We start from the raw sequence: 22445 nt of genomic DNA, 5'->3' as shown, positions 1-22445 counted from the left end.
TTTAAAAAAATTTTTTTATTAATCTTTTTTTTTGGATAGTTTTGTTTTAAAAGTGAAGGGGAAGAGACACTGTTTGACTCTGTTACAACTTGAAAACTACACCGAAAACCATGGTCAACGAGCACAAAAGGTAGGTTTACAATTTGACCTACAATAATTTTGTACTTGAATATTTTGAAGCTCTCAAGCTATCCGAGACGGGTGTAATGCCGAGAACTTTATGCCCAAAGAAACGTGACGACTCCGTCCGCCTTGCGCGTTCACGCTTTGGGCTCGCGATCCTCGGCATGACACCGGAAGTGACCCTTTTTAGCTAGTTTGCTAATGCTAATGGCCCGGAACGGTAAAGCAGCACTCCGAAGATGGCCGGGGTGTTTGAGGTGGAGGTTGACGGTGTAGAGCACGACCATGGACTGGAGCATCGCGATGAACATAGTCAGGTGAGAGTAATGGACTATAACTATCGTCCATTGCCATAACTTACCATGAGGGATAAAACTGATAAGAGAAAATCCTTCTACGGAACTAGCTTCCAGCTAAGCGTGTACTCATGGGTTAAGCCCACCGTAAGCAGCTAGCTACCAGTTATCCTAGCATCCATTACCAAGCGTAGGTGGCCAGCATGAGAGCATTAAATTTTATGTCACGTTTGTCAAAGAAACAGTACAGGCAAATACTACTAAAATCAGTGTTAAAATGGTAAGTCGTCAAAGTGGCTGACAGTGGCTAAGTATTTTATTTTATTTTTTTTAAATTTTTTAAAATAATTGATTAGCCATTTAGCAAAAAACAAACAATGCTACTACTTTAGTATGTTTAATTCTTATTTACAAATAGCTATTTGATTTAATACATTGTCAGTCAAGCTGATGTGGCTGTTGGGGTCAAAGGGTGAGGAGTGTCGTGTCAGAGGAAGTAATCACAACATTTCCTAAGTGATTATAACTATGTAGACAAACTTGTAAATAATTTATTATTTATTGTAGTTAGTTATAAAAAAGTTATAAAAATAAAAAGATTTAGTAAAGAACACACAAACACATATAATTGCATGGAAACCTTTGTATATGTAAACATGTGCATATTGTATTTGAAGGACGCTGATTAGACAAATATGTTATGCGTTGTCAAACAACTTATGACGTTTGTAAACAGTTTTTTTTAAAAATCCAACTTAAAGCACATGCTCTTCGTTTTTCTAAAAAATAAATTAGCTGTTTTATTTTGAGCAGATGAGTAGATTTTAGCATGTAATCTAAGATCAAGGAGATAATATAAAATTATACTTAATCAGAGGGAGATTTTTTTCCAGCATTGATGATTTGGTTTAGCTATAGGTAACTTGTTTGTACAACTGTAATAAAAAAAAAAAAATCAAGCTCTTTTTCTTCTGGAACTTTATGTATCTTATGTACAAATGAAACTTTGTTTTTGACTATACAATGAAAACTGAAGTATTATCTTTTGAAACTATCATTGTTTTGTTCATGGGTTGTTCATGGTTATGCAGATTTTTTTGTTCTTTTTGTCTTTCCTGTTACTTATTTAGTTTGATCCAGCCAAGCTTTCTCCAGAAGAGAAATGGAGGTTAGTATCTATACCATACTTGAGTTTATATAAGCAGTCCAGTGATACCTAAAAAATGAATTTATATATATATATATATATATATATATATATATATATATATATATACATACTTTTTTTTTTAACTGCTTTGGCAACTACCCACTTATGATGGATCAAAGTATGTTCCCATAGCTCTTACATATTTAGTCCAAGGTGCAACAATCTAATTTTGACATTGTCAGGGTGCCATAACATTCACTCTCCTGGGATTTAAAGGTCACATAATGCAAACATTTATCGAAATAGGACATTAGTGTGCACTTGAACTACACACCTATTTTATTTAGGTATAAATAAGTTGATAATGTGGCTCCTTGCTGTGTATGATTAACTGGGTGTGCATATCTTTTTCACAGGGTGGAACATGCAAAAATGCATGCTAAGCACAAAGGCCATGAGGCCATGCATGCAGAGATGGTGCTTATCCTTATTGTCACCCTGGTCGTTACCCAGCTAGTTCTTGTGCAGTGGAAGCAAAGACATCCAAAGTCTTACAATGTAAGGTACCAATGACAAAATTCTGTGTACAACTTTGGAACTACAGTAGTATTTTTGCACAGAACCAATACAACTAGTAACAATGGGCATGTATTAATTTATGGCAAAGTAAATGGAGAAAATACTACTTTATTCAAATTTATTTATTCTATCTACATGACAGCATATGACTGTAGCCACTTTTGCTTTGTTGAATAAAGAAAAAATGGATTTGCCTACTTATCCTAAATTATGTAAATATTGACTTAAATTAAAGATGGGAACATATTTGCATTTGTCTGATTGTAATAAATTTTGTATTCCATGTGTATATGCATGTTTTAACATGCACTCTCTGATGTCTTTTAGCTGGTAACTCTGTTCCAGATGTGGGTAGTTCCTCTTTACTTTACTACCAAACTCCATTGGTGGAGATTTCTATCGACATGGTTTATTTTCACTGTCATCACAGCATACATTTCCTACCGTGCCACCCGCAAGCCACTGGCCTGCACCACACCAAGGTAAATGGTGATTCACCTGCTCAATGGGTTGTGGTTAACTATAATATACAAGTGGTATGTGGTATAGTAATGGATACATTAATGGTAAAAGTCGCTTTCCAAGAACAATATTCTATTTTAACAATATGTTCAATGTTATTCTTTTTAGAATAACCCTGTCAGAGGGTTTGATTCTGTTGATCAATCTTTTTGTACAGCATGATATGTTTTCTTTTATTAGTACAGAGCAAACCTCTGTCTTAAAGTCATAATGATTTAGTCAAGGAAATTACCCTTCTCTTTGTTTCTGTAGGTTGGTGTACAAGTGGTTTCTTCTTCTGTACAAGATCAGCTATGCCACAGGAATAGTTGGTTACAGCGTTGTCATGTTTACACTTTTTGGTATTCATGTAATATTCAGGTACGTATTGTTATTGATAAATTAGCCACATTTTCAAACACTGAATGCCAGTGGATTTAAAGCTACTGGTAATAAGCCCCCCAAAACTGTAGATTTTTGACAATATATTATGAATAACCATATTTCCAGCTTCTTTGTTTTTGTCTCGTGTCTGTGCACTGGCTGCCACCAGATGGTGCTGTGTTTACATCCTTAGTGTTTACTTCCCCAACAGCAACTGTCACAAAGCTCTTCTGTTAGTTTATTTACTACAACTGCACATGTAAATTTTTGGAAACTTGAGAGGTTTTTGTTCAACTAACCCTTAGTGTCCCTTTTTTTTGCATCCCTTTGTGGACAATGTCTAATACATAGTTTCCGTTTCTCCTTTCTGAAAGAGTTGTTGCTACAAAGCATGCAGATACTAAGCAGTTTAAACTATTAATGTGGACTCTTCAGCTGTTCTTGTATGGTAAACTGTAAATTAGTTTAATCAAGAAGTCCTTAGTTGCAGAATATCATCATATCACTCTACATTGAGAATGTCTCCAGTTACATTTTCACTGTGAGGGACATGCTCCCCTGCACTTTCACACTGCCTCCACCAAAAGTGGTTTCCATGTCAGTGCAGTAATCATCATAGTGGCCTCCGGATCATGTTAGTGTTAATGATCCCATCATCCAACCAATTGCTGTAGCAGGGCCCATGCTTACTAGCGCAGACATCCGAGTGTCAGTACATTAGGCACAAAGACCTCAAAAATGAAATGAAATAAACAAATAAAAAAAATTAAAAAATGAAATTAAATGGAAAAAAAAAAATTTATCCCAGAAGGAAATTGTAATAAGAATTATATATAGCAAAAAAAGCAGTTTGGCTTTCATAGAAAACATTTGGCAAGTTTTTCACTGGTGCAATCCACATAGTCATCTTTGCTGCCCATTCCACAGATACATTTCCTTTCAAATATAACACTGTTAGAAAGAGAAGTAGATAAGCTGTCTAACTATATAAAATGTGTTGTCAAGAAGCATTGTTATAACAACAAAATAACCCACCGATCCCCAATTTCTCTTACGTGTTCTACCTCTTCATGTCTCTAAACAAAGTTTTAAAGAGTTGGTGCAGCATTAGAGAGAGCTGTGAACTAGATGCAGTACCTTTTTATTCTCTGTCCAGGATAAAGCCAGAGGATGCAATGGACTTTGGTGTTTCATTACTGTTCTATGGGCTGTACTATGGAGTTCTTGGAAGAGACTTTGCAGAGTTGTGTGCAGACTTCATGGCTTCAACTGTTGGGGTAAAGGAGCAAATTACACACTGTAAATCTGCCCACCTCCATTAATTGTAAACTGAAATGTCATGCTGGTATGTTTTTCTCTCTCCCCAGTTTTACAGTGCTACAGGTATGCCAACCAAGCACCTCTCTGACAACATCTGTGCTGTGTGTGGTCAGCCTATTCTTGTTGATGTCAGTGAGGAAGGAATTATTGAGAACACTTACAGACTGTCCTGCAACCATGTGTATCCTTATCAGTGATGGAGAAGTTAAGCTGCATTTGAAGGCTTGTATTTCTATAAAGGGTATAGTGAGTTTGTGTTTGGATAAGGAACTACAGCATATCCTCATATATCCTAAAGAGGAATTAGTAAAGTTAGCCTGACCTTTTAACCTGACCTTTACACCAGACTGTTGTCAGATCATGTTATTTCCCCATGGTGACTCTTATTTGCTTTGTGTTTACTGTAACCATCACAAAGCATTATCTGGCATCACATTGTTGTATTAAGGTACTTTTCAACCAACAGCATCCAGAACTTAAAAAGCCTATGACATGATTTTCCACATTTTATGGCTTATCTGCAGTGACAGTGAAGGCAATGTGTATCACCTTACATGTTAACCAAAGCTTAAAAAAAAAAAAAAAAAAATGTATATAAATACTTTAGTATGTTCATACATGAGGGATTAAGTTCATTGGTGATTTCCAGGCTGAAGAAAAAGGTGCAGCTGAGATTACTTCCTGCTGAGTGAGTGTGTATATGACAGGAGCCTTAATATACATTAATACCAGACTGTTTTTGTCTGGTATTAATGTTGTATCATCTGGAAACATGTTATTATACACTTTTAATGGGTTGTAAATGTTATTCTTATGAGTTTTAATAATCTAATACTAAATACTGAAAATTTAGGATGAAACTGTTTTGCATGTTTTTTTTTTGGTTAATTTTATGATGACCTTTTAGCGGGGATGTCCAGGTTTGGAACTTAAGGGCTGCAGTCCTCCAAGTTGTAGATGTTTCCCTGCTCCAAAACACTATATTAAAATGAAATAGTTCTTGATAGCTTAAGTTCTGCCAAACCATGTTGACCCATTAATCTAATTCAGACATGCAGCTGCAGAACACATCCAAAACCTGCAGGACAGCACTTGACACTTTATTCTAGCTGCTGTGAATTGGATAACATTTTGGGCTAATGGGATAAAGTTAACAAATATCTGTAAAAGATAAAAGTAAAAACATGCAGGTTTCACTTTTAACTTGTAAATCTTTGCATCATCCCACCTTTACCGTATTTGAAATTTAGAAAGTTCAGGTCTGATTAATATTTCTGCATTTTCATCTTTCTTTAAATGAGACTTTTATTGTTCACATATACAAGCTGTCGTTTCCACATTATTTAGAGCTTAAGCTTCTTTAGTTCAAGCCTTAACTCAGCATCCAGGTTTCACGAGTTCTGCATAAGAGGATGGTGTATCGTCGGAAAGAAGCAAATGTGCCCGTACTGCAAGGAGAAGGTGGATCTGAAGAGAATGTTCAGTAACCCGTATCCTTTTTTTTTATGCCACAAGTTTTTGGGGTTTTTTGTCTTAATTTTTTTTTGTTTGGCTACATTTCCATTTGCTTTTTTCCCTTTGGCACATCTAAATACTTGCTGAACTTTTCATCACTAAGTGTTATATTTGACACACTATGAATTAGATTTTGTGTGTATTACATAAGGTGTAGAACATTTCACATTTTCTAGAGGACACGGTCTGAAAGTACTGATGAGACCAAATGTAACTGGGCCTGTTCAGATTACTTTACCAGTAGTCAGGAAACCCAATTATGCTGAATTACATGACATAAGGTTTCCTTTTTTTTTTTCTTCTTTTTTTAAAAAAATTATTTAAATTATTTGCATAATCTGTTATAATGGACGTTTTAACTATAAATGTAAGCTTAAATTTTCAGATGGCTCATTTCAGGTTGTTAAAAGAAGACTGTTTAGACATTTGTAGATTGTGTTATGATTTCCTGTTCCTTCTTCTGGATCAGGACATTACGGAGAGGTGTGGCATTTCCATAGAAAACACTCCAAAGTTTCCCTCTCCCAATTCTTCCTACTTGATGTTGTATGTTAACACTAGTTATTTATCTGTTAACCGTTTACCCTGATTGAGCTAAATGTTTTCTTTAACAAACTTCTTTAGCTGGGAAAGGCCACATGTCATGTATGGACAACTTTTAGATTGGCTTCGATACTTGGTGGCCTGGCAGCCTGTTATTATTGGGTTTGTACAAGGTATCAACTATATCCTAGGTCTGGAATGACCTGCGACTTGCTGCAATGGACAACGATACACATGGAGAAGATATGCACTGGCTCAAAAGACTGTGGGCCTAACACCGAACTAAAATACCAGTAAAAGTGTCTATGCTTTTTGTAAATATTTATAGGCACATATCTGTATTTACGGTTATTTGGGTTTTATTAGTAATCAGGATGTTTGTCAATTTTTCAGGGTTTTCTTTACACAGCTTCTCACTCCACTCATTGGTCCGTTCATTATGTGGACTAGTAAAGCAGTTCTCCACATCATTAGAGAGGAGCGTTTTACTAATTTATGTCTTAAATGTCAAAACTTAAAGGATCATGCTGGAGTTTGTCATCCTCATAGCTGAAGGTTATTTCTCATGAGTAATAAATATTGAATTGAAACCAGCTGAGTCATTGCTTCCTCCTAAATATTACTCATTAATGATGGTTACTTACGGTATTTTGAACAAGATTGACGTTTTGTAGCGGCTGACAGTCACACCTTACACTTGTAGGCATCTCTGGGGAAAACCACTTGTCATACTTGCATTATACATCACAGTATTTGTTAAGAAGTATGTTTGAGTGTCACTGGATTTACGATTGTAGTCATGGAAACTTATCCTTACCAACTGGCAACACAGACCCCTTTACCCTTAATTCCATTTAGATTTTTTGAGAATCTAGAACATTCCTTTAACTCCACAAAAGTGCTGATGTTGACAAAGACCAACTAATACTGGTCATTGGTACTTAGTCTTTTGTCACTTCCTGATGCTTTTTTTGTATTGATACAAATAATGAGGCTATGTTCATGTTTGAATTTTTTTCTCAGTTCAAAATAAGTTAATATCACTAAATTTAGAAGATGTGTGTTTCTAACATTTAAGGTAAAATGCATTAGATCTATACTGACCAGCCAGCAGAGTTGTGCGAGGATGACCCACAAGGAACATGCATGAGGAAACCTGTAAGGAAATCCCCATACACTAGTGAGCAGGCAAAGAGGAAGTTGCATGTCTGTGTATATATAATTCCAAACAGCGGTCTGCAGCAAACGCCACTCACTTGAGGATTCCAAATGAAGCTGTCATCTATTGTCAAAGGTAATTTCTTATTAAGATGCCAACCCAGTCACCTTATCTGTGTTGTGGTACTTGGTCTTACAGTGTTGTTTGTCTGCAACAGCTTTGGGATCACTCTGTCTGCTGCTTGCAGATGGATTTCCAGGTAAGTATTAATTTTATCTTCAGTAAAAGTTTACTTTTGTGCTAATAATTTGTTTACCCAAATTTGTTCTTCAGTTTCGGAGAAAGAATCTCCAGAGATTATTGGACCAGACCGTGTCCAAATAGTAGCACATACAGGTAACATTCCTCACACATATCAGCACCTTTTTTGCAGCACAAAGCCAACTAAAGATATCCTGCACATATGGTGAAGCCATTTATAATTTTATCTGATATGTTTATGTTTTACAGGTAAACAGCTGGTTCTTCACTGTGATGCATTAACAAATTGTGAAGATGATGAGACCCTCATTTACTGGCTCATCAACGGCTCTTTCCCTGAAGAGACACACCATCATGGCAGAATAGTTGAATTAAACGAGTGAGTTTTATTTTAAAACTGAAATTAAAACATCCGTATCATTCAAGCTCTTTTCTTCAGGACAGTAAATGATGCATTTCTGTTTTAGGTCATCTTCAGAGGAGGGTTCAATACTGCAGCGGGATTTGCTGTTGAAGAATGTCATAACAGAGGATTTCAAATCCATTTTCAGCTGTGTGGTAACAAATGCAGTGGGAATGGATCAAAAGTATACTACATTAGCTAAAAGAACTGGTGAATGATGGTGGGGGGAAAAAACCGAATGTTACTCAAAGAAAAAATGGGTATCTATTTAATTTAGCAAATGAACATTGGCATAGTGTGTGATGTGATGTTGCTATTGTATGTTAATAATGGTTTGGGAATCTTTTGGGAGCTTTGTCAAATAACCTGAAAAGAGAAGGATATGTACAAAGACTAATTACTCGTTCAGTAACTCATCAAGTAATAGAGTCCTGTTTTTTTAAAACACTACACCCATTCATATTTTGAGAATAGGTAAAAAGAAAAACCTTTTGATTAAACTAAACAGAAACTGGAGGATAAAATATGTGTTTTAATGCATCATTTTGAGGACTTTGACCTGTAGGGAACCTGTGGGAACATCCAAAATAACCACTTCATGTGAAACTGAATGGCCTTTCTGATGCCTGTTGAAAAAATAAAGAATATTTTACCAATAAAATGCCATTGGCCCCTGTTTACCAACAGTAAATCAACATAAAATCGTCTAAGTTTGAATCAAATAAAACTAAAACAGTATTATTATGAGAACTGGAAATCACTAAACAAGCTTACAATTTGAAGTAGTTTTAAAGCTTTAAAATTTGGATAGTAAAACTCTTGGTTTTAAAATAAACTGCTATCTGATTTAATAATGTTCTGTTTAGCTGTAGAAACACACAATCTGAACATTGTACCTTGAGCAGTACAGACAGCCTACATAACAGGGCTGCAGGTAAGACAGATAAACAAGTATAAACGTCTTGAAAATGCCTGTAAGCTTTTTTCACGTGTGGATCCATTTCTTAGTACTTTATTTTAGTTTCGTTGTCAACTTCTGATTTGAAATGAATACGTTATGTTTTCATAAGAAGCTGATACCTTTGGCCTTCCTGGGAAAAAAAACCCTGGATGTGTCGCATGCGGTCGCATGGTGGCACGTTTACAATATACGCTCTGCACATGCGCACAACATGAAAAAGGTCATAACGTGACAAAGTTCATAATTCCGTGAAACCTTCAACTAGAGCTCTCTGGTTGAAACTGCTTTAAACTGGTTGAACGGTTGGATTATTATTATCTTTCATACTAACTATGGTTGTGATACTTTTGTCAGCTGAACTGCTTACATTTTTTAATGGGGCCATTTATACTGTTGAATCATCCTAACCGCACAAACATTATAATGTATATTTTGTTGGGGTCATGAATTATAAGATTTGACAGGATAATTTTCAATATTGATATGAATACATAAATACAATATATAAGGTAGCATATAATGATGGGGTAAAATCATCCTAGCTGCGTAAATAGATATACTTTATACTTTCATGACATTCTACCTTCATTCATTTATAAGTTTGATGTTTGAAGGCCCAAAATTTACCCACAAAAATGTGGATTAATGATTTTATATATACATATATACTCGTAAAGGATTAAAATCTTGAGAAAGAAGCAGTCATCTTGCTTCAGTGACCATAATTCCCATTAAAACCACCTCTTCTTGGTTTTCTTCTTTGGCTAAAACAAACAAACAAATAAACACAAAAACAGTCTAGCAGGTGAAATTGATTGTGGCTTTTTAAAAGATGGAGTTTTGCAAGCATTGCCGCTGTAATGCTTGGAGAAAAATGCAAAGAATACTGATTTTTCAGCAGGGGCTTTAATTTCCTAAAGTTTCCAGAGCAACCCAGTTAAGGGTTATGACTAGCAAATGCTATATTCAGAGCTAGCTGGTATTCTCAGTACATTTAAGTAGCTAACATAATATCTCATAAATAAATACAGTCTTTAGTGACTGGTAAGGTTGTACAGGTATTACAAATACCTTGCCAGTGTGCAGTGAATGTGAGATGTTGCTAATAACAAGCTTTCTTTAACCAACCGTCAAAGGGTCTCAACTATGCTCAATGCCACCCTATGTTATGACCATTATCCTACAAAGTAAAAGATTATAGGTTGATAGACAATACATCATATACATCCTACACTATAAACACCTCAGTTCTACATCTACAGTACTCTGCACTGGTGTTACATGAGGCTTCATGCCAACACTTCCACATGTTGTAATGTACTGCTACCTTTTGGGGCAATCTTAAAAATATTTTTATACTAGGTCCAAGTACCGTTGATTGTGTTGGTAGTGTTGCTAATCCTTAAACTTTGTCTTGTGGCAAAAATGTCAAAGTAGTGGATGTGATCTAAGAGTGAAAGTAACTAAGATTATCTGTACACCTGTTTGTTCATTTCACCCAATTTTCGTTTTTTAACAATATCTGTTGCAATCATTCCCCTTTAACTACCATAAAAATTGGTCAGCACTAACCTTAAAATCTATCAACACTTGAAAGTAGATCTCAGCTTATTTGAACTAGTCTCGTTTCCACTGCAGAATTCCAACAGGTTAAGGACCAAAACCAGCACTCATTGAGTGGCCCAGTACTCAGTACTTTTGAGACTGCCCCCTAGTGGTATTAGCACATTATAACTTGTACATTTGAGAACCAAGCCAAATATACCAAAAAACCTTAGCTAAGTGCAGGGTTAGACTGAAAAAGACAAATATCCACAACTTATTCTGAATTTTATTTTTTCTTTTCTTTTAAAAAAAAAAAAAAAAAAAAAAAATCATAAAAAAATCTTCAGTGATGACAATATTGGTTTTCAGGCAAGGACGTGTATTTTTGACAATGCTCCTTTATAGCCTGGGAAAGCTACAGCAGGTAGATACAAGTCTGTATGTGTGACACATAAAAATGCAAAAACCATGCTTGAGCCACTAGAATACAAAGATTAAAACTGGAATAAAAAAAATCTTCTTGCTCCCTTTTCATTTTCACTACAAGCTCATCACAACTCAGAGAGCCGTTAATAGGGTATCTATTAACTTTAAGGCAGTTGTTTTTCAAGCTAACACTTGCTGACAGAAAGCAGTATCTGTCCCAAAAAAAAGACCCCCCCAACAAAACTGCACAATAAATAAAAAACAAAACAAAAAACACCACATCTAAGACACATTTTTTTATCCAGTAGCCTTTACATATCAATATTGAACATCCCACCATCCTCACATCCTAAAACGATGCTGCTTCCACATCTTTGGTAGTCAGAGTAACTGAGCTCAGACCCCATTAACACCTTTATTATCAGAAGTGTTGAATGAATACATGGAATAAACAGATGTTAAAGCACCCAATATAAAATTACATCATATAAATCTGATGACTCGGAAGGAATTATGAGATTGTCTGGCCTGTACATGACCATACGCGTCTACTCTAATGTGCTTTGCCTGCATGGAGAGTTTGCCTCTAACTGGTATCGCTATCTGCTGCAACAAAGTTCCCCAGTCTGTCCTTTCTTGATTACTTGTGTTAATTTCTAACAGATGAGGCATGGAATGCGTTTTGCTGCATCACATTTGTTGGTAATACATAGAAGTGCATGTTTATTTGCACATTAAGCAGAAGAATGACTGTTAATGCCAGGTGTCATGATGGTAATGTGACATTAGAACCAAAACAAATTACTGTCCCTGTTATACCACAGTAAATCTGTAAAATTGAGCTATTCTGTAAAAATTTATACAAAACTGAAGCTCTCAAAACAAGATTTGGAATGAACAATCAAAAAATATATCCCTTTGGCAATAAAACACTATATATTAGTTGTGAAAACTGCACATTTTAACTTAAGCGCAGGCATTTACAAGGGTTGCAATCCAATTTTTTATATTGTCATGACAAAATTTAACAGTGATACAGCATATCTGTATGTATTTCCAAACAATATGAAACCCAAGCCCAGATCATAAAGATGGGAATTAAAAATATATTGTTTTGTTCTTTTGCCAGACAATGCATGAATGCCTCAAAAATGGTTACTTATGTAACCCAGTGTCAATCCATGTCTATTCAGTCACAGCATGTCCAGGTTGTAGGTTTGCTACTACTTCATCATCTGAAATAACAACAATCAAGTAACTTAAGTTAAAAATGACAATATGCCACAAAGTTTTCTTCAGAGCCACCACCAACCCCCCCCAACATCTAACATATTTTATCAAAAAGCTAATTCTCTTTATGTGCATATACACAAAGATAACAGAGAGTAGCTCAGTCTAACTAAATGTTGCTAAACTCAACCTGACATATAAACATACAAATTCATTATGGTTACTTCTCAAGTGCATGAAAGCCCAATCGTTTTCACAATGGAAAAATAGAGAGTGTATGTTAGTGTAGAGACAATCCATAAAGTGAATGATAATTTTATATCAGTGAGAGCTTTGGTTTTTATTTTGTATCAATACAAATTTGTACCATGGTCAGAGTTACAGAGAGTTCCTAAGTCTGTAGCTCACACGCCCAACTCCTTCAGGCACCGCTGCAGGCTGCTATTCCTGTCGTGCTTGTCGCTGATCTTCTTTCTAATGACACCAGCGACACTTTCAGTGAAGTCTGCGATCTTTGAAGAAGAGTTGCAGAAGCGAGAGAGAAGTTCTTGGTTGGATTTGTTTGCCATTCCACACAGAAAACACAGGAACATGTCCAGTTTGCCATCCTCACACTGCAGGCTTCTTTCAACAGCAGCCTTATACAGCTCTGTGATTTGATGTCCTTTGAAGATCCCCTTGAACTTATGTTTGAACGGTTGATCGAAAATGTTCTTCCCCAGGTTTCTAAAGGAGAGATATGCATAAAGAGCAGCCATGTACTCCTGCATGGTGGGGTGGATAAAGCTTACCATTCTCTCACAATACAAGACGCGAACTGTTACGGTGAAGTGTGTCAGCAGGCCGCTGTTGTGGTGTGTATCTGCAGTGCCCATTCCGCTGTCAATCCAGTCGCTCCTGGTCATCATGAACTCGCCTTTCTCCAGCATGCTCAGTGCTAACTGTCCCAGTTTCATGAGAAACTCGCTTTCTTTGCCTGACTCACAAAATGGCCTTCTAAACTGACCATGATTAAGGAGTGCCAGCATCAGCTTTGTGAACATGTAGGTGATACTTCTAGGCAGCTCTCCTTGTGTTCCCTTTTCTCTAAAAATCAGCTGGCACTCATCAGCCACCAATGAGCTGAACAACGGCAGGTGGCACAAGATGTGAAGGGTTTTGCAAGACTTGACATACTCGATAACTCTATTTGCTTGATCTGGGTCTTCAAACCTTTTCTTAAAGTACTCGTCCTTTTCAGGGTCACAGAAACCACGCAGTTCTTTCTCATCATACATCATATCCCAAGCCAGCCAGGACTTTACATGTGGCCTACAAAGGATCACGTAGTAGCCATGAAAGAACATCCTTCCTCCGATGAGGCCGTTCAAGTTGATTTTCATGCTGGTGGGTTTTGTTGAATCAGAATGAATCTCCAGCTTTCCAAACTCTATTTTTTCACTGAATTCGTCTAGACCATCAACAAGGAAAACTAGTCTATAGTCATTTTCCCAGCCGATATGGCTCAGTCTTATTTTAGAGGTTTCTGGGTAGAGCGTGGAAAGAATTTCCACAAAGGAGATTTTTGAATCCTCAAACTGTTTGAGCTCTCCGATGGTCAGAGGAAGCAAGATAGACATCGATGACTGATCCTCAATCCAATCAAAGATCAACCTTCTGAATACCATGGACTTTCCTGATCCTGCCATTCCAGTGAGAAATACCACACTCGAGTGTGTCTCACCCTCCTCTTTCTGGGGGTCCAAAATATTTTCAGTAGACACCTGTTTGGCCTTTTTTGAGTTGCTGTTTAGCTTTTTTATGGTCATGACCTCATGTTCAATATTTGGGCCATTATTTGAAATTGAGGATATGTAGACATCAGTGTAGAGATCATTAAAGGGCCTCTTCTTTTCATCTGTGGTCAAATCCTGATCTACTTCACCATATTTCTTCTTCAGATGCTCACGTAAATCATGACATACTTCATCTGGGAAAAAAACAAACAAAAAAAGATGTTCTTATGTTTGTTCCCCTATTAAAGTACATTATCCATTTTTTTTCGACTGAGGTTACATTTGCAGGTAAAAGACAGATGTACTTACTTGTAATACATGCAGTTTGAAGATAGTCACACACACGTTTATTTGCCATCTGAGTGAGAAGGTTTTTGGTCATCTTCAAAGATTTTTCAAGGCTATAACATTCGAGCAACCGGTCCACAACGTCCACAATATCCATGCTTTTGGGGGAAGTCTTGAATGTTTCAAGGTGATATTTCCACAGCATGTACTTGAAATTCTCTAGGTCATCAGCCGGCAGCTTCTTCAGAGCATTACAAATGGTCTAATTCCAAAAAGACAATTACAATGATTACTGACATATTAACTTAGATGTGCGTGTGATGTGTGTCATTTATTAGAGGCTTTACAGATTTTAAAAAAAAAAGTGCAAAATGAGCCGACCTTGAAAACAAATCCCACTGTATAAGATGGATGCAGAGGTTCCTCTGGCTCTTGCTCCATCTCAGCCTTGTCAGAAGGCTCTGAGGCATCATCTTTGCTTCTAACCCTGAAGAAACCACAGTGCACAGATATCACTACATTCTAGTTCTATTTATAATACAGTCTTACACACTAGCAGGCAGAAGTCGCAATGCAATTGGCACAGCTCTTACTTTAGAGTTTTCTTTTCGCAGTCATTGCTGTCAATAGAATAGCAGCTGGAGAATGAATCTCTTCTTTCCAGGTGGATCCTAAAACCAGGAAAACAAGGAGTCTTAAATGACACTCAGTGCAACCGACTTCAAAAAGAAGCATCCCATTTCCCTTTCAATGGTGTAAAAATATAGCATAATTCTTGGATTTTCTCTTGTTTGTACCCTGTGTGAGAGCCATCCTCCTTTTCCCCTTCAGCCGATTCATCCTCACTAGTCATTGTACCGTAGCTCTCAACTGGAGACACAGCATGCTCCACAAAATACCTGCACAGAAGAATGACGGAAGAAAGACAGTTAATCACTTACACAATAAGCCGTCAGTTTTCCAAAGCACATAAAAGACAAACCACCCGTTCCAAGTTCACTACTTTCTCTCTTTGAGTGGCAACAAGCTGAGGATTTGTGGAAGCTACAGCACTGATGACACTTGATGGACAAACACAAAAAGAAAGGCTCCATTTTGGGTTTACATTCATTTAATTAATTATTTTCCCCCCTTGTTTTCTTTTTTTGTGAATTTGGAGCAGTTCTACAGACATTCACAACATAGAATTAGATGTGTATGTGTTTCCTTGTCCAATGATACTTGTGTATTAATTAAATGAATTTCAACTCAAAGATGTCCTCATCACTCATTAAACCTTGTTTTTTTTTTGGTCTTTTTTATTTTGTTTTTTCTCATTGCACATTACACGTTTCTTGGTAGAATTGTACAATAAAATATTAAACTATTTCAAAGTGGGGTGTATACATCACATTCATATTTTTAATAGCACAGGCCTCAGGACCGATTTTTGCTATAGGCAATGTGGGTAAGTGCCCAAGGAGCCATCTGTGAAGCATGCACATGAGAGAATAAAGCAGGGATACTCAATCATGGTTCCCGAGGGCCGGCATCCCGCAGGTTTTCCAAGTGCGTCCACTGCAACACACCTGATTCAAGACAATGTGTATTTAGCAGACATGTGCAGAGTTTGAGTCTAAATCAGGTGTGTTCCAGCAAAGCCACTTAGAAAACCTGCAAGAAACCGGCCCTTGAGGACCAGCATTTAGTATATATAGTATATATATATATATATATATATATATATATATATATATATATATATACACTATATTAGTATATAACCCAAAAAAATGTATAAAACTATTTTTTGCTCGTCATTTTTCTTGATTTCAATGAGGAAAAAACAACACAATAAACCAGAGCATCATTCTGCTGGTGTAATGCCCAAGAAGACAAGTAAAAAGATCAATAAAAACAATTAAAATTGACAAAAATTTATTATGGATTGTTTTTGTTTATTTGAGACAAAAATAGATTATTTTAACAAAAAAAAAAAAAATCGATTTTAAAATTGTGAAGTAAAAAAATCCTGATTTTCGATATTTCTATTTGTTTTTCCCCAACCCTAATATAATACCAGTGTATGAAAGCAAAAGAAAATGCTTCTTTTCCATATCAAGGTATGAAGATTGGGCTCTCCATTTACTGTGGAAGCACCAGGCATGACTATCACCTTGCTGCTGCTGAGAAGGCTGCTGTAGAAGTCAGCAGCAGTGTGTGTTTAGATTAGCAGAAAGGCAAGGAGTACGGGGTGGGGGAGCTCAGGGAGCAGGCAACAATGCAATTAATATCATGCCACAATCTGCTTACAAATAAATAGTATTTAAATAAAGTTTTGGTTTTATATACCTATATTTAGACTGCTCTTACTTTGCTGGCAGGGATAAACATACAAATTTAACTGTTAGGGGTTTCTTGTTCAAACAATATGTAAAACATGCGGCACATTTATGCAGAAGCAAAAGATGGGTGGTTTGTGTCAGAGCTACTGGGTTTTTAATCGTTAAGACAAGTGCTGAAGGATGAAAAATAAAAAGTTAAAAAAAAAAAAAGAAAACCATCAGGTGCCTATTTCACAAAAAGAAAGAAGAAGAGGAAAAAAGGACAAAAGATGAAGCTGTGCACCATGCCATCACGCAGGGTATGATGCAGGCAATAAAACACATACCCACAGCCTAATGTTAACTAGTGTGTTTATTAGTCTCTTGTTAATAGTAGCTAAAAGTAGCAACATTAGCTACGTTGTCACTACTTCCACATTGTTTTCATTGCTAAGCCCTAATGAAGGCAGTGAGTGGCCGAAAGACATCCGTTTAATGAAAGGTTTATGAAAACCTTTTAATGAGAATAATTTGGAGTATATTATGCCAAGACAATTGGGTGTTAACCATTGTTTTATACGTGTTTATTTTAATTGGATAACTAATCCATGTTCTGTGTATTAGCCTTACATATTGCATTTTGATGTTAAGTTTAGGGGAACTTCTAAAATATTTTGGAGCACAGTCAGCAATTTGTGTGATGAAAGATTTGTGCAATTTATGTTTCTCTTGTGTTTATTTTTTCATTAAAAGGGGTGTATTCAGCCTGAGCGTAAAGCAATCCACTGACATACTTATGTTTTGTAAATAATTCATGTTGAAGACAGACTCGATTAATCTTCAGAAGTCATGTTCTCCAATCCATCCACTAGAGGGAGACAAAGGTTTTTTTCTTAAAATAGTTATAGTCCAGTCCTTGAAGCCCCACAATCCTGCATTTTCCCAATATATTCCTGCTCCAACACACCTGACGCATCATTGTACAGAACTTCATAAGCTGCTTCATCCATTTAAATGTAATCAAGTGTGTTAGAGCAGGGATATATACAAAACCTGCAAGACTCAAGGACCAAACTTGGACATCCCCTGGTTGTTCTTTTTATACTTAAGAAGCGTTTTAACTACATGCCCAAAGTTTGAATCTGAAAAGAGAAAAGACAACTTGTGTTGGAAATGTTAACATCTCATTTTACCAGTCTCCAGTGTCCATTGGAGTTGATTCCAGCTCTAGAGATGGTCTTCTCGGAGGAATGTAGTAAATATCATCTTCATCAGAAACATTCTCTTCGCTTTGACCTCCTCCTCTACCCGATACAGCCTCCCCAATGAAAGAGTCCTCTGATGCTGTGTTCATGGTGTCATCCATTATTTCACAGTAGGTATTTCAGTCACCTTTCTGCAGGACGAAAAAACATAAAAGTTCCTTTATTCCACACTCCGACACACTGGTCACTTAGTAGCATTGTGTTGTCTTTTCTTGTCCTCTAGAAGTTACAATGGATTTTGATGGGTATGCATTTGTTATAATGTGTTTAATGGATTTCACGTTATTGTTGACATTTTAATAGATACTGATAAACTATTTTGTTTATGTTTAGCATGACTTGTCTTGTAATGATCGTTGATTTGGTACTGCAGCATCACTTTCTGTGCAAGTTAACAATAAAGTATTATCTTAATTAAGATGACACTGACCAACAGTGAAGAGTTCTTGTTGTTCTTGTATTGCAATAGAAAAAAATGTCTGAAACTTCATAATAAAACAAGAGGGGGGGAGCATAACAACCAAATATTCTGGTTTCTTCTAATGGAAGCTGATTCAGGCTAGTCTGCTCTGGATTATATCATCATTTTATCAAACAAAACCTTGAGATGTCTTATAGGAAGAGTGATGATGAAAGACTATAAAAGACTTAACTTTACTACTCAAATATTATGAAATTGCTTTGGTTTGTGTGTGTGTGTGTGTGTGTGTGTGTGTCTGTGTATGTATGTATGTATATATATATATATATATATATATATATATATATATATATATATATATATATATATATATATATATATATTATGCGCAATGTACGACTCGAATCATGCAACTGAAGGACCGCATTTTCAACTTCCGAAATGAACATTGCATTACATTCTGGCATTACAGAATTTGTAGCAAGTTGTCTCCTCGTATCAGGTCTATTCAAAGCTTACATTAGTGAATAAGGCTAAGGGAGGTTTTATCAAATTACAAACCATCACTTGGCCCAGCTCACCAGTTTAGTGCTGTGCAGACAGAAAAGGAAACTCACAGCATGTCAGACGTGTGCTAAAATATTTAACCAGACGACTTTTATGTACAACATATGCGTTAAATACCCATGTTATTAAGTTAATGTAGCTTTAAATCTAATGTACATGATTATTCCCTTTAAGGAAAACTCTCTTACCGAAACCTCTGGAAAATCCTCCTTAAATCAGGAAATACTTGCTTGTGCCGTGTTTTTTCGTCTTCCTCGGGTGTTGTCTGCAACGTCTTGGTGTATTTAACGCCACCTACTGGTATGGAGCTGAACTGGAATGCAATTTGATTTGGAAATTCAACCCCCCGTTTTTCTGCATTTCTTGAAATATGTACTTTGTCTTATGACAGCGGTCCCCAAGTCCAGGCCTTGAGATCTACCATCCAGCAACATTTCGGTATATCCCTTCTCCAACACACCTCATTCAAATAATTGAATTCCCTCTATGGCATGTCGTCCAGCTTTGCAGATGCCTTGTAAAAAGACATTAAGTTGATTCATGCTTTTTCCTTTTTCTATTTTTCCTATTTTATTTCTTTATCTTATTTGTCACTTTATAGGAGTTAGTTGTGTTTTTCTTTAAAATGGTACAGGTGGCTCTGTGTTTTCCTTACAGATGTAGCAGCTTGTCTAGTTTTTTTTCTGTTTTGATTGAACAGCCAAGGCCGTTGCTTTCTATCTGGTTCTTGTTTGTCTTTTTTCTTTCTCTTTTCTTTATTCTTCTATTAATTCTTTCCTCTCTCATCCCACTCCCTTTTTAGATCCAACCCTAATGTGTAAATCCAGCAAATGACTCATTTAAGAATAAATATAAATTCATAAGGCTCCTCTTACCAGAACAAAATTATTGTGCACAACACAACAACCAGACCATCAGTCTGCTTGCTATGATGCTGCACAGAACAACTGAAAAACAAAACAAAACAAAACAAAACAAAACAAAACAAAAAAAAAGTTCTTTCCACTTTTGCAAACTTAATTGGATTTTATGCAGCAATGTGAATTTAATTTCTGCTTTGTTTAAAAGCACTGACATAACATCGTGGCTAATGTGGCTTCCATCATTTATGTCATTTTAGAGTTTGATTCTGCATTTTATGCATTAGGAGTACTATGAAGATAGAATTTGGGGTAGTGTTTCTACAAAATGTAAAACCCAGCCTAAAAGTCAAAAGCAATAAAGTATGACCTTTTTAAAAAATTATTTCTCCAAGGCATACAATTTTCTTTTTAACATATCACTAAACATAAAAAATCTGATGTAAATTCAAAATGTCTTTTCAGATTAGGCTATATAGCTTCATTTAAGAGAATTTAATTAAAATGATTATTTTCTTTCTATATCATTATAACTGTTTTTTTTAATGACACTGAAACTGAATTTCAAACCTCTGTTTACTAGTGTGAATGTGTAGTAATGCTAAAATTTCCCTCTGGCTGCAAAACATGATTCATAAAGTTAAAAAAGGCCCCACAATATATAGAATACATATCCAGTCACATGATCAAGAAACCTTACTTTATTTATTCAACTTAACTTTTCATTATTCAGTTTTGATTAATGAATCCGCAGACCATAAAATATTTGAGTATTTTCATAGAGTCAACATATTCAAGTTTTTTCTTACTTCAGTACTTAAATATATATGCAACAAAATACACTCAGCAATACACATACATCAACCGCCCCACCCTGGGGAGATGGGAGGGGTGGGTGAGAGAGGAGGTTTTTTTTTTTTACATAGAAAATCAATAAAATATGACAGTGCTAATATCAATATGAACATACATATCAAAAGTGGGACTGTTGACTTTCTCATGAAACAGTGTATACTTTGCAAATAATGACTAGAATCTCACCATTATATCTTAATGCTGCCAAAATAGTCCATTTACCCGCACTTTCATGGAGTAGCTTCTGTCTTTTTTCACATCAGTGAACACTCATAGCTGTACCACCAGAGGCCATGCATCCATGCCATCATTCTGCCTCCATGCATTTTACAGATGATATAATCTGATCCAGATGAATTTCAGACCTTCCAGTCATTGTGATTGAGGTTGATCAAGGCTTTATCTGTGTAAAGAATCTAGTTCCACGACTGGTTTTCAAAAACGGTTTTTAGTTAAGTCTTTTCTGTCATTACTATTCTTAGAATTATGAATGACTTGTCCTTGTAGCAAACCTTCTAAATTTGCCTTTATAAGTTTTCTATTTTTGGTAGTCTTGGATAATTTGTCTCTCTGAGTGAGACATATTATCCACGATCACCAAATTTTCTATTTTTAGTTTGGATCATATTCACTCCTCGAGAATATTCCTTTCTTGGCATGACATTATTCAGGGTTTTTCTTATTGTGGATAAAAAAAATATTGTGCAGTTATCCTTCTCTGCAACCTTCTGTTGTTGCTGAGATAACTGTTACACTGTTTTTCTCTCACAATTTTTCATTATTCATATGTCCACAACTTATGTTTTTACACACTTTTTATGAATTTTCTTTGTAGCCACATGACTTCATGTATCGCTTGCGGTTTCACATCATCAGATCCCAATTAAAATAGTCAAACTTAAAATAAAACATTTTCCCCTGCTTTATTGATGGGCAGTATACTAAAGAAATATGCAACAGATGCTCTTAAAACAGCTTTAGAGTCCTTTTTCCAATTATGTTTGAACCCTTTAAAAAAAAGTATTGTAAAAATTACAACAACTATATTCAAAGATTCTAAATGTAAAATAACCATTATTTATTGTGATGGATCATTCTTCTTCTTCTTCTTCTTCTTATTATTATTATTATTATTAATAATAAAGTCTTTATTAACAAAAGATCAAATAAATATATAATAAATGATTTTTGATACCAAACATAGGAGGAAAAAGCTAATTCAGCTATGAGAATTTCGGCCTTTTATCTGGATGACAGCATATTGAGCGTCCAGGCAGTGAATGTAGGCTTACACCCAGAAGCTATTTACTCGTAGATAGACTACATTAAAAAAAAAAAAAAAAAAAAAAAAAAGAAGCCAGGCGCATGTCAGCATCCTCCTTTCGTTGGTGACCATCGTTCCACTACAGTGCGCTTTGTGTGACGGAGGTGTGAGCAACGACAAAGACAGCAGGGGAAAACAGTGGCTTGTATGAAGGGTGATTTGTGCCACAGGCTGGGGGGAATATATGTAAGAATCATTTTAAATTACACATGTGCTGAATGGATTTATTGGTGACTTTTGTCTTAGTCACATTACTGCAGTATCCAGAAGGTTGAATGGGATGTCCTCTTTTCAAGCGGCATGACTACCATTAGTAGCCTTTTGTGCATGTGCAAACAAAGTTGACCTTGATTCAAAGTAGCCTACCCAGTGGAAATAAAAGGAGATTTAA

The 22445-nt window shown here is 35.9% G+C and overlaps 2 protein-coding genes across 2 annotated transcripts; both read left to right on the top strand.

Annotated features, from left to right (window-relative positions):
• The first annotated feature begins 333 nt into the window (after positions 1 to 333).
• rnf121 (ring finger protein 121) lies at positions 334 to 7538 on the top strand. The gene is made up of 9 exons (XM_079247293.1): positions 334 to 440; positions 1550 to 1587; positions 1986 to 2127; positions 2476 to 2630; positions 2923 to 3030; positions 4190 to 4310; positions 4401 to 4534; positions 5742 to 5843; positions 6493 to 7538. The coding sequence occupies exons 1-9, from the start codon at positions 363 to 365 to the stop codon at positions 6611 to 6613; spliced, it is 999 nt and encodes a 332-aa protein (XP_079103419.1). The 5' UTR covers positions 334 to 362; the 3' UTR covers positions 6614 to 7538.
• Positions 7531 to 8855, top strand: LOC306761193 (uncharacterized protein). The gene is made up of 5 exons (XM_079247294.1): positions 7531 to 7705; positions 7788 to 7829; positions 7904 to 7966; positions 8081 to 8210; positions 8299 to 8855. The coding sequence occupies exons 1-5, from the start codon at positions 7681 to 7683 to the stop codon at positions 8450 to 8452; spliced, it is 414 nt and encodes a 137-aa protein (XP_079103420.1). The 5' UTR covers positions 7531 to 7680; the 3' UTR covers positions 8453 to 8855.
• The last annotated feature ends 13590 nt before the right edge of the window (positions 8856 to 22445 follow it).

Source organism: Telmatherina bonti (genome assembly GCF_933228915.1).
Source record: "Telmatherina bonti genome assembly, chromosome: 10".
Classification (NCBI taxonomy): Eukaryota; Metazoa; Chordata; class Actinopteri; order Atheriniformes; family Telmatherinidae; genus Telmatherina; species Telmatherina bonti.
The sequence above is the reverse complement of the archived record's forward strand: the minus strand, read 5'-3'. Positions and strand labels throughout refer to the sequence as shown.

Coding starts and splice junctions, on each gene's coding strand:
- rnf121 (XM_079247293.1), top strand. CDS start 363: ATGGCCGGGGTGTTTGAGGTGGAGGTTGACGGTGTAGAGCACGACCAT. Junction 4,311..4,400: donor TCATGGCTTCAACTGTTGGG/GTAAAGGAGCAA, acceptor CTCTCTCCCCAG/TTTTACAGTGCTACAGGTAT. Junction 5,844..6,492: donor AAGAGAATGTTCAGTAACCC/GTATCCTTTTTT, acceptor AAACTTCTTTAG/CTGGGAAAGGCCACATGTCA.
- LOC306761193 (XM_079247294.1), top strand. CDS start 7,681: ATGAAGCTGTCATCTATTGTCAAAG. Junction 7,830..7,903: donor GCTTGCAGATGGATTTCCAG/GTAAGTATTAAT, acceptor TTTGTTCTTCAG/TTTCGGAGAAAGAATCTCCA. Junction 8,211..8,298: donor AGAATAGTTGAATTAAACGA/GTGAGTTTTATT, acceptor TTTCTGTTTTAG/GTCATCTTCAGAGGAGGGTT.